At 30.5% G+C, this 12,739-nt stretch overlaps 1 protein-coding gene across 1 annotated transcript; it reads right to left on the bottom strand.

Annotated features, from left to right (window-relative positions):
• Positions 1-519: 519 nt before the first annotated feature.
• On the bottom strand, positions 520-4,884 carry LOC111394439 (SKP1-like protein 1A). Its single transcript, XM_023020264.1, has 2 exons — positions 4,487-4,884; positions 520-862 (listed from the first exon to the last, which is right to left on the bottom strand). Exons 1-2 carry the CDS (start codon positions 4,808-4,810, stop codon positions 689-691), a joined length of 498 nt encoding a protein of 165 aa, XP_022876032.1. The 5' UTR covers positions 4,811-4,884; the 3' UTR covers positions 520-688.
• Between the last annotated feature and the right edge of the window lie 7,855 nt (positions 4,885-12,739).

A 12,739-nucleotide genomic window follows, 5' to 3' on the forward strand; every position in this document is an offset into this window, starting at 1 on the left:
GTGAGAGAGAGTGCATATAAATAGAACATTAATAGTAATTTATTTGAAGATTTAATAAATTATATAGGTAAATATTCAATGTGAAAATGATTTACACCGGTATAATGATTCACCAATTAAATGACATATCATTTAATTAGTGAATCATTAAACCTATGCTTAACATAAGTTAATCACTACTTTAATGATTTGTCAATTAAATAATGTACCATATCATTGGTATTTAACATAAGCTAACTACTGATGTTTAGAAAATCATTCCTAATATTCAATGTTTCTGAGTTAAATCTTGTGTAATTTAGTACTCCCCTCCATAAAGAAAACATTTTATAGGAGATCTATTATAACTTTTCCTGCTTTCCCAACCAACGAACGCAGCAAAGTCTGTGATTCTAGGACCAGATTGGCAAGGGAGCAGAGGAAGGAACGAGACGACAATGAAGGTAACTTGAGAAAGTCACATCATACTAACACGGACGATCGACATCGAGGCTGCCAAGCCAGATTTGCTAGAAAAGATAGACGAACATAGTCTTAAAAGCATAATATTTAGATATAAAGTTTACAAACTTAAAACTATGTTAATTGAAACAATCCTCACAAATTTGCATTAAAGAAACAAACTAGCTCCACATGAAATCCTTGAAACTTAATAGACCAACAAATACACAAACTGTTTTGAAATCGTCTATTCAAAGGCCCACTGGTTCTCTCTTCGGACGTCCTCTTCCTCTTCAGGTGTAAAGTCGTTCTTGATGCTGAATGTCTTCCGTATCTCCTCGGGCGTTTTTCCCTTGATCATGTCAGCAACAGTTTGACAAGTCAAATCCAGGAGAGACTTGATATTCAGATAGTTAGCGGCCTGAAAAGTTAGAACAGAAAGGATAGATAATATCAATTTTATAACTCAGCCACAACTGAACAGAGGTTGACAAAATCCTAGATCACGAGCTAACGCGAATGCAACTGAATTTTTTTTTTTTTATTCTTCATTTGTTCAAATAAACTGTGCAGCAATTAATAGTTCAATTATAAGCAAGCTTGCAATTAACAACGACGTATAAACTATCATCGAGGTCTTATCCTGTACATCATATTGCTCATATAATCAGAATGATTCTATACAATTATAATAATAGGGTGCTAAATGAATTAGTGCCCATGTCTTTCAAATCAAACAGTTGAGCTATTTTCATAGAAACATACTGCATAACAAAAGTCAGCTTCAAACGTCAAAAAGGGAAGACGTCAAGAAATTCATGTAGCACTAGGTGAAGAAAATGATATAGCGAACCCCAATTCCTGTACAATCAACATGTACGCTCTTCATACTTGATAACTACCATTCAAAAAATTAGTTTCAAATCTAAAAATTGTTAATAGTACTCAAACTAAAATGTTTATTCAAATAATATAAATTTGTAATCTTCGGTTTTTTTCCTCACATATATAAATCAATTACAATTTCAGCCTTTCGTACAAAACTATACACAGCGTTCCAATTACAATTTCAGTTTGAGTAACAAGTTTGCTAGTATAGTTTAAACCTGGGAAGAACGAACATGCTGCCAGCGTCTACATATCGAACACCAGTAGTCTCCGACACATCTTCGATGCATCGGAGGTCCTTGCAGCGTGTCGGAGACGAAGGATGCAGACTGCTGGAAGAGAACAGTAAGAAAAACAGATGGCCAGAAGAAATGCAATTATGGCTGGAAGAAGGGCACAGACGGGTGCGAAAGAAAGGCTCGGATGTGGCTGACAGTGAAGAATAAATGAAGAGACAGTGATCACTGAGGAGGAAAAGAAATGAAGAGTCTGAGGAAGTAAACCAATGCAATTTTTCAATTCAAATTGTTGGGCCCAATAACACTAAATGCTCTATAAATTGTAAAGGTGTCGGGCAAATAGTTGAATTGGAATATATTCATATTTTTGGGCACCATGTGCAGTACACAAACTAAATCTTGCTTTGAAGAACATTTGTGCCACAACGAACGTTGAAAATTATAAGATCACAAATGAGGAAAGCAACTAAATTACTAGTCTTCATGATAATGTATGATTGTAAAAACTTTTACCATTAACCAATCTATGAGACTAGCAATGTTTAATGAATTTGTGTCATTAAAGTTGCTTATCGTAGAGAAGACACAATTAGCTTCTACCGTTGTCATTCTATAAAGATTCAAGCTTATCCAACATAGTGTTCAAGCTTTGGTTATTAGTGAAGAATGAACATTTTATCAAGAGATGATAAGACGAAGGCAAGTTTTGTGAAAGACAGTGCTTGATGATTTTTAATGGTACTCTATAAGTTATGTTCTTTCGTACATTTCTCTCATTTAAGACCTGCTTAGATTTTGTGATACGGATAAAGCTTGCCTTCATTTGGTTTACGAATTTTGTGATACAATGATTGAGAAAGTGCGAGGAACGATTTATAGGCATGAGAAAAATGTTTAAGAGGAGCTATCATCATTCTACAATGTTGTTCATTGGATACTTGTAGGTCGTTGGAACAAAAATAGAACTCCAATTCATTGCTTGTCTCAATCTCTAAATTCAAGGTAATTTTTTAAATATAATTCATACATTTATCGTTTATTTACATTTTCATAATGTTTATTGTTTCTAGTTAGTTATTAAATGAATTGTCATTTCTTCAATTTTCTCTCTTATTCAGATACTATAGTGAGGAATGGCTTAATGAGGATCAAGAGTAGAGATTTCAAGAGAAAGAATATAGTGCTTCAAGATGTACTTGTCAAATGAAGAGCACAATATGGTGAATAAGGAGTGTACTATAAATTCTCAACTATGGAAGACAACTTTGGTGATTTTGAATCTACCCATGATTGTTACCGTTTGGACCCCGATGACTTGGTGGGTTATTTATGGCATTTGCACACCTATGCTTCAAAGTTACACATTGAAATTATTGAAGCAACCATCTTCTTGATCTCGTCGTGAGTGAAATTAGAGTACTTTTTCCTTTTGCATTCTTTTAAATGGTATAAGAACTCCAAACCAAGGGGAAGATTAGCTTCCACCCATAGCAATCTTCGTCTCTCGTCGAGGAAGAGTGCACAATATTCATAAGGGGGCAGATTAAAATATGGGATATCGGTGGAGATGCATTTGGTACATTTGAAGATATTGGTGTACTTGAAGTTGCTAATTTGTCTCTAAAGATGAATGATGTAATTAATTTCGTTTTTATCTTTTGAACTTGTGTTATTAAGAAACATGTATGAATTTAATATCAAGTTTGATTTCTATTTATAATATGTGCGTGCCCTCATGTGTGTGATGCAATAAGTATAAAAAAATATTACTTTAGACTATTGAATTTAAAAAGTTAAAAAAATTAAAATTTTAACCAACGTATTGTGACAAATCTTTTTCCAAAATCGCATGTCTGCATGTCCAACACACATCACGTTGGACACTCATACTCGTGTCAGTGCTTCTAAAATTTACACCCAATAAATAAAAACAAATGACCAAACAGACCCACAGGATCATAGCCAGATTCACAATCATCCTTTCTAAATTCTAGATCAACAATCTATCATTAATTCTTCCTATAGTAAGAGAAATCCAGAACCCCGTAATATGTATATTCCCACCCAAAATGAACAAAGTACTAAATAACGCTATCATAGTTCCAAATACCAGCTGCAAAGTGCAAGCACGGTCTCAGAGCCTCATCATTTAATATCCTAGTTTCTTAACATATAAAGAACCACTTAAAACGGTTCATAAAAAAATAGGGAAACAATTCTACCAGACAAAAGCAAACAACAGTAATATTTATAAACAAAATCACAACCATAACAAGAAGAATAATAATATCAGTATAAACTAGCAGCTGCTTTAACAACATTCCAAGCACAGTTATCATGCTCATAAAAGCATTGGTACAACAACCCAAACTAATAAACCTGAAACACCAGCTCAGTATACTAAAATGTCAAGACTAACAAACCCCTAATACACAATTTACAACCAAAATGATCAAACAATCAAAAGAAACAATAGCATGAACAATAGTAACAACAAAATGTACAAGTATTATGTAACTAAAAATTATTCGAGGTTATTTGCACAAACAGCAATAGTAACGAACTGACAATAATTATAGATATGATGCGACTATTAACACTTAAAAAGCAGAATTTATAATCAAATCTATAAGTAATTCCAGAAAATAACATCAATACAAAGTAAATTATTTGCATAACATAAAATTATTATAGGTTATTTGCATAATTAGCAAGAACAATTGTAGCCATAGTAACAAAATTACAACTACTCCAGATATAATGTAACAATTAACGTCTAAAACGCACAACTTATTGCCAAATCTAACAATAACCTAGAAAAATAGCATCAACGCCAATATCAACAGCAATAAATAAATACAAAATAATTAAAATAATCATCAAAAGTCAAATAACAAAAACCATAATGATATGTATACCAGGATGAGGTCGAAGAGGGTAGCTTGGTCGACTTTTGCGAAATCAGCGTCAAAGGCCTTGACGTCATCATCGTTGGTGGAAACCTTGTCATCGGTTTTGGCGGAGGCAGCGTCCACGTGCTTTTTGCAGTACTCAATGATTTTGGACAAGATCTTGCCGGTGACGTTCGGCAGGGGGATAACGTTGTCGGCGCAGTCGTCCTCAACCATATGCTTGATCGTCTGAGACTCCAGCGCCACCACCTCCTCCACCTCGAAAACCTCGCCGTCGGAGCTCCGGAGAGTTACCTTCTTGCCAGCGATCTCCGCTCCTGAAGACGACATCGTTTCGTGCGTGCGAGAATAATTTGGGAACAGGGAAAATAACCTGTTAGTGGATATGATAGATTTTCTTTAGCAAAAAGTTGAGACGCCTTTTTATATGGAAATTTATGATACACGCGCTGACTGTGTATCCTTTTGATCTCAAAATAGGACTACACAAAAAAATCGTTAAATCGCAAATCGAATCGAAATTATTGAGTTGAAATTGTTGGTTCAAATCCACATAGACCCGTGGTTTCTTTTTCCTCAAATTGAATCAAATCGTTTCGAAATGGTTTGATTTAGGTCTTGATTTTCAAAAATCGCCCAAAATCGAACCAAACCGTTTTCAAAATTTTTTATTAAAACATTAATTTTATTAACTTAAAAATTTTATAGTTTTTACTTTTCAAAAAAAAAAAATATTTACAATACAAATTACAACCAACCTATTGAAATAATTATAGAAAGTAAAATAGGTTTATCATTACGGACCTATGATTTAACAAGTTCACATCACATGTTCTCATCCGATATCTAAACTAAACTAAAATTATTACAAAATCATATATATATATATAGATATATTTTTTTTTTAACACTCCAAATCATAATTCAACAAGACTATGTTAGCAAATCACGTCTAAAATTTCAGAAGCTCTAATATAAACTCTCATTTCCCTAACATTTGACGCTTGTCTGCCACTACTGAACGAATCACCAGTCGCCTTCGCCTGTTAGACTACTAATTTATACCCGAATCGCCTCTTTTTCTCTTCTCTTTCGATAAGTTTCAAATTCATATTCAAGCCATTTTTTCATTATTTTTTCTTTTATTTTTTTTTTAAACTTATTATACACTTGTGAGTTGTAGTTTGGATAGAAAAATGACTGCTTGTGTGTCTAGATGATTAATGAACTTGTTTGTGATTTGGAAAGAACGAACGACGGAGCGAATTGATTTTGTGAAAATGTTAAAGTTTTCTAACTAGTACTTCTACCTTCTACTTTCATAAAGCAATTAGAGGATGAAATTCATCAACTTTCAATAAGTCGAAACTCTATTAATTATTGTACATCTAACATATCCCGTTCTATCCTTATTTAATATCTCACTAACAAGACGAAATGAGTTTTAATCAAATTATAATAGTAGAATGTAGCTCTACCTTTATCAATCGATATATGACAATATGAATGTCAAATTAGAAAAGGGAAAGAAAAATGTATTTGCTCTATTAACATCTTTTAGCAACCAATTTTGAAAACAATTTATTCATATGTTTCATGGTAAATATGAATATAATTTAACATTTAACATTATTAGTTCTTGTTTAAACTTATATTTAACTTATATTAAATATATTATTATAATATCGATAGGTAAACCATGGATTAAAATCGAATCAAACCACAAATTATGGTTTGGTTTAAAAGATAAAATGATTTGGTTTGGTTTGAAAAAATTTCAAACCGCATAAAATTGTTTGAATTGAAAATATAGCACAATCCACCCAAACCGAACCGCATTCACCCCTATCCAAAATTATCAAATTACTAGCCTATCACCCTTGCATGGGCATGATCATTTTGAACATGATATTAGCTTTTTTAATGTTGATATGAGTTTAATATTTAAAAAAGAAGTGAATCAATTAGTTATAAAAATAAACATTTGAGGTAAGCTATCTGTTATGCACATAATTTTGAGATGGAATGATTCAATATAGTAATGACAAAGATGAACAACTCAGCTCTGTGCAAAGAAAAGTATTAATTTCTACCAGTAAAAAAAAAAAATTGAAATAATTTTAAATCGAACAAATTTATATTGAAAAAATTTGAAACAGAAAAAAATTTCTCTATTGAAAGAGAGAAAAGCAGTACCTGAAAAAATTAAGTTCAATTATAAAGAGAAAAGAATTTAAAAAAAATATCTATACTACGAAAAAAATTTTAAAAACTAAATTAATCAATAATTTTCACCAGTAGAAAATTTGAAATAATTTTACATTGAAATAATTTATATTGAAAAAATTTTAAATGAAAAAAAATTTTGTCCTTTAAAGGAACAATAATTGAAAAAATTAAGTTTAGTGAGAAAAAAATAAGAATAGAAAACAATTTATCTATAATATAAACAATAAAATTTAAAAATGAAATAAATAAAAAAATAAATTTCTACTTATTTAAACTTTCCTTTCACAAAGAAAAATGAGAATACTCTTCTTTTAAAAAGTCAAAAAGAAAGTCTCTCCTTTTGAAATGAGATACAATCTCTCCGTGGATGGAGAGATTCTCTCCGTCCACGGAGATCTTTTTTCTTTTTTGCTTATTTTTTATTTATATTTTTTTTGTTCATACTATATTCATTTTATTTTATTTAAAATTTTTTTTAACTCTTTTCTTATTATGATAAAATTTATTTCTTTTAATTTTAATTAAATAATATTAATATATTATTTGTTTCATTTTTGTAACTTTAATTTGTTTAATTTTTTTAATTAAATAATATTTATATATTTTTTAAGAAAGTAATTTGTTAAATCTGAATTAAATAATATTTAATTTTAATTTTAATTATATCAATTTAATTTAAAAACTTTATAATAATCTTTTTCTACTTTTGCCTGCAATCCCTTTTTTAGTTTTTATATTTAGTTTATTTATTTATTATTATATATTGGATTGGATTGTATATTATATAATATATATTATTTAAGAAAGTTATTTGTTAAATTTGAATTAAAGAATATTTATTTTTAATTTAAAAATTTTATAATGATTTTTTTCCTATTTTTGCTTGCAATTCCTTTTTATAATCTTTATATTTAGTTTCTTTTCTTTATTGTTATGTATATAGTATTGGATTTGATGAAGTAGTGTGAAAATAGAGAAATATTTATATAAATATGATTTAAGAAATAGTTCGTTGTGTTTGCAACGGAAATGATAAAAAGGGAACTAAATTATGTGCAACAACCTATTAATAATTTCAATAGTAATAATGTATTGCTATTCAACAGTATTTTAACCGTAGTCTTTACCCGAAGGTATACGATTAGGTTCGTGTACATAGACACAGACATAGACAGATCATGTTACTTTTTTTCAAAATTACAAAATAAAATACTCATGACTCCTATTGTCATAAAAGTAATATAGATGTTGTTCACTCATATTTTTGTTTTGAGGTGATTACAGTGTTTCGATTATCATTTTCATCAGTTTTGTAGCCTATATGAGTCTTTTTCTTAGCTTTTGACTCTGCTTCAGTAGGTACATTTGATGGTTGGAAGAGAGACCTTTTTGCATGTGGTGGAGTGATTTCTTCAATGGCTATGGAAATTTCATTGACTTGGCCATCAACTTTGCTCTTATCCTTTGCATCTTTGTTCTTTGAACTTTCTTTCATTTTAGTTGGCCTGTTCGCATCATTTGTGATAATTGAGGAATTTATTTCAGTCGGCGTGGAGGAGTTGAATACGAATATGATTTCAAAGCGGTACTCAGGTGGGTCGTGGCACTTTTCTTTCGCCTTTAGGTAAAAGAGCATCTTCGTATCACTTTGCAATTTCCCGATATCATTGCGTTCGGTATTTTGTTCCTGTGGTAAATGAAATATATTTTCAATATAGTGGCATATTTGTTGTGAAAAAAGAAAGCATTATTGAAGGATGTTGGATGTGATGTTCTACTTTTTCAAGATGGTCCATTATTGCATTGGCATTACTTTCCAATAATACCTCTGTTGCATCTCCTATGATGATTGCATTTAATAAACCAAATTTGTCTTCAAGTTGTACGAAAGCATTAACCCTAAAAAGTTTTTTTTTCTAGCTATGCATTATGTACCTTGTTCATGAAGTAATTATTAGTAAAGCTTAGAACTTTTGTTTAATGGAAGAAATCAACTCGGGATAGCTTTTGCGTGTTCATATTCGCAGAAGCTTTATGAATTTATCCAAAGTTTGCATTGGACGTCTTCTTCTAGTTGCTGCAGGACACATACCAAAATTTTTTGATTCTTGATACTATTTTCCAGTTTACATTCACCCAATAGAATATTTTCTGTTAAGAAAAAGATGTCTTATGTAATTAGATAGGGAGATAGTACGAAGGAAAATGCGTGATGTTACTATAATGTGTATTATGAAATACATAGAGAATGTATTCATGCTAATGATATTCAGCCCTTGTTTGGAAGACATTTTTTGGGCAAAAAAATTCATTTTTCTACCTTTAGCACCAAAAGCAGCCATTTTTTTGACCAATACACTCTTATGTGGTGCCTAGGTGACCAAAAAAGGGTCCTTAAATTACTTTTCTTCTTCCAAAAAATGTCCTCCAAATAGGGTCTTAGTTCGTTAGTTTAGAATTACCATTAGATAGACTCCTAGTAAATCCTTAATTGGTGTCAATTCATTCTCAGTTGAAGGAGAAAGTTTTGGTGGGCTAACAGCAAAAAAATGTTTATTCTCTGTCAACTTGTCAAATGTTTTTTTGTTAGCTTCCACCCTGCAAGAAATAATGACATATTTAGTTCTAAAACGTAACTCTTTCTTTTTTTTTTCCTCTTTTTTTTGTATGAAAGTTGTAAAAGCAATATGTTTATTAGGTATGTTGTAGTACCATTCTTTGTACTCTGCAACGGTCAGTAGTTGGACATTAATGAAAAAATCGTTATTTATTTTGGTTGAAAAGTGTGATGCCTGTAGAAAAGAAATTAGGAATAATTTATATTTCTTTTTTTTAAAATAATAATAGTACTATAGATGAAATTGTATTTTTAAATCGAATTTACTGTTGTACGAAGAAACCTTGAGATTTGTAGCCCGTTGCAAGCTTTTCAATTATTGTAGTGCATTCTTATTCGACAAAACTATCCCATAATATTAGTATCACAATTTTGAACTATTTGTCTATCAAGACAACATCTTGTAGATAGGCTTGTGTACCAAAGTTAGTTTGAATAAGTCGTTTCTATCGAATAACTATAGCGACACCCATTACACTTACAAGAAGGTCACGTAAAGTGTGTTTTTTTTTTTTTTTAATGTATTTTGCATGTAATAAATTTGAACGTAAAAAATAAATTATGAAACATTATATGAAATGATTAGTTTAAATTTATTGTGTTAGAAATATTACTTACGTTTGTATTCTTGTCCATATGCTTGTTTAGTTGATCAAATGGAGTAAGTTCATATTTTGAGAACAGGAGATTCAAGTTGTCCTCATTTAATTCTTCAACCTTCGTTCTTCCTGTTATATTCCAAATTTTTTGCCCAAGAGAACTGCGGAATCACTTTTGAAATCTTTAACTGTTGTATTTGAGACAACATATGTTTTTCCAAGTTGGAACTGATCGTTTAGCGTAGTAATATTGTCATCATACATTGTTGCTGTGACTTTGTTTCCCTGTTGAACATTAGAAAAAGATGAAAATATTTAGAAAGTATGCAGGTATAGTGATAGGTAGAAAATTATTTTAGCGAGAAGTATATATGTACCTCTAAATCAATGAGAGTAAGATTCTGGTAACGACTATTGAAATTTCGAGCAGTTTTGGGGGATTTTTTTTTGCGACGATAACTTTTGCTAACCAATTAGTCTTTGAAGCTGAAATCTGTGGAATGAATTTATGAGGTGTAGATCTACCTCCAAGAAGTGCATACGACTTTCATCGAATACGGCTTTCCATAGCACGGGGGACCAAATTAAGGAAGTCACTCGCTGCACCCCGGACACTCCGCAAGGGAAAAGTGGCTTTGTAGTCATTTTTTATATCTGTAAATGACATGGACGATAAGTTAGAGCGTAGATAAGTATAGCTATGAATGTAAGAAAGTAGTTAATATGGAGGAAGAAGAAGGAGGTTGTGTGAATACAAGTTAGAATTTCTTGTAGTAATGATAATATCTTTCTTTTTGCAGATGTGGAGTTGAAACTTTGTATTTGCCTATTTATAAAATATCAAATTGAGACATAGTAGTTTAATAAAATTTTAATTTTGGAAACGTCATGTTGAAAAGATGAGATTAAAGCATTAATGTGTCCATATATCAGTTATAAAAAAAGAAGGCATTGATGGGACCCACTATAATATATAAAAATAATAATAGAAGAAGAAAGACTCAATACAAACCGTATTTTTTAAGTTTCAAAACTAATAAAATTATTTAAATTGTAAAATCCTATGAATAGCCATACTTTATTGTCTAAATGGCTATACCTTACTGTCTAATCACTGGCATAAGACATAGAGATTACTCTAAAATTTTACTTATAGTACAAGAATGACTTCAATGGAATTGGGGAGTATTTCCTTAGTTCTTATTATTCTATTATATAAAACTAATAAACGTAAAAGTTTGGAATAGGCATAAGATATGGGGACTACTTGAAATGTTTAATTTATAGTACGTGAATGATATCCATGGAATAATTGAGTTAGTAAAACACTTTTTAAATTCATCAAAGTTAGTAAGAAAGTAGAAAAAAGATGTATCTATACTGTAAAATCTTATCGCACCCATACTTTAATCACTGGCATGATTAGATAGATATAGGGAAGTAAAGTTTTACCTATAGCATAGAAATAGCTTTGAATTGTTTGAATTAAGAATATCCAGTATAAATTACATCGAAAAAAATTTATGTTTTGTATTTTTTTTAGAAAATATAAATTCATGTTATAAATTAATTCATTAATTTAAATAATACGTAAATATATAAATATGTACATTTATAATAAATAGTAAAAGCAAATATAAATTATTTATCTAGAATGCCTTTTACTACCATACATATAATACATTCCTTATCCTTATCTATACAATTCATTCTCAATCTCAAAGTCCTCATTCTCTATCCTAAAGCAAGAGTCAAGTCCAATACAAGCAATCACCACCCATAGCTTGAAAAGGTAAGCATTTACTTGAGAAATTTAGTTCACAAGTGTAGGAGAAGGGTCGATCTCCGCGCACGGAGGCCATGAGGCCTTCATGAGCGGAGCCCCAAGGGTCTCTGCGCACGGAGACCCTTGTGTGGAGATCCAAGGGTCTCCACACACGAAGTTCTGAATTTCTATATTCTTGATGTATTTTTGAATTTTTACAAATATAAGTCCTCTTTGTTTAGAATTGTTAAATTTTCTTACAAATATTATTTTTTGAATTATTTATGCAGATATTTTTGGAATATATAATCTCTCCAAATCAATGGTTTTTTGCTTTTATCACTCATTATCCAAATCATAAACACCTTAAAGATTTTATTGAATTTATAGATGCAAATCAACAATGTTCTATGATGTGTAGTAATTTTTATGGATTTATTTATGGAGTTGTTTATTGAGGAGGAGAAGAGCAATTTAGTAGTAGATTCGTACATGAATTTGTAATGCGACTTGTACATTGTGGCAAGAATAATGAAGTTTAGGTAAGATTAGTGACCGTATTGTTAGGTTTGGTATGAAAGAATTTTGCCTTATCACTAGATTACCTTGTCATGAACCGGTCATAGAGATTGATCATAATAACAATCGTCTTAGAAACATTACTTCAATGGTAGTCAAAGAATTAGCATGAGAATGTTCTTTGAAGTTTTCCATCAATGTTAAGACGAAGAAGATAAATTTAAGTCGTGATTAGTTATGTGGTGGAGTGTGTTATGAAACCAGTTGGAAGAATTATTGATTATTGGTGAAGCACCTTGATGAATTTCTTGCATATCCATGGGGTTGAAAAGCGTACTTTGTTTTGTTAAATTTATAGCAAGAATCACAATTGCAAAGAACACAAAGAGTACAACAGAATGAACAAACAAATTGTAAGTATGCATTATTGGAGTATCCACTTGCATTTCAGGTATTTTTATATATTCTTTTATTAACTTAATTTATTGGTAAAAAAATAATAATTGTAATTTATAATTGCGTTGCAGTAT

The sequence above is a fragment of the Olea europaea genome, chromosome 5 (genome assembly GCF_002742605.1).
Source record: "Olea europaea var. sylvestris chromosome 5, O_europaea_v1, whole genome shotgun sequence".
Classification (NCBI taxonomy): domain Eukaryota; kingdom Viridiplantae; phylum Streptophyta; class Magnoliopsida; order Lamiales; family Oleaceae; genus Olea; species Olea europaea.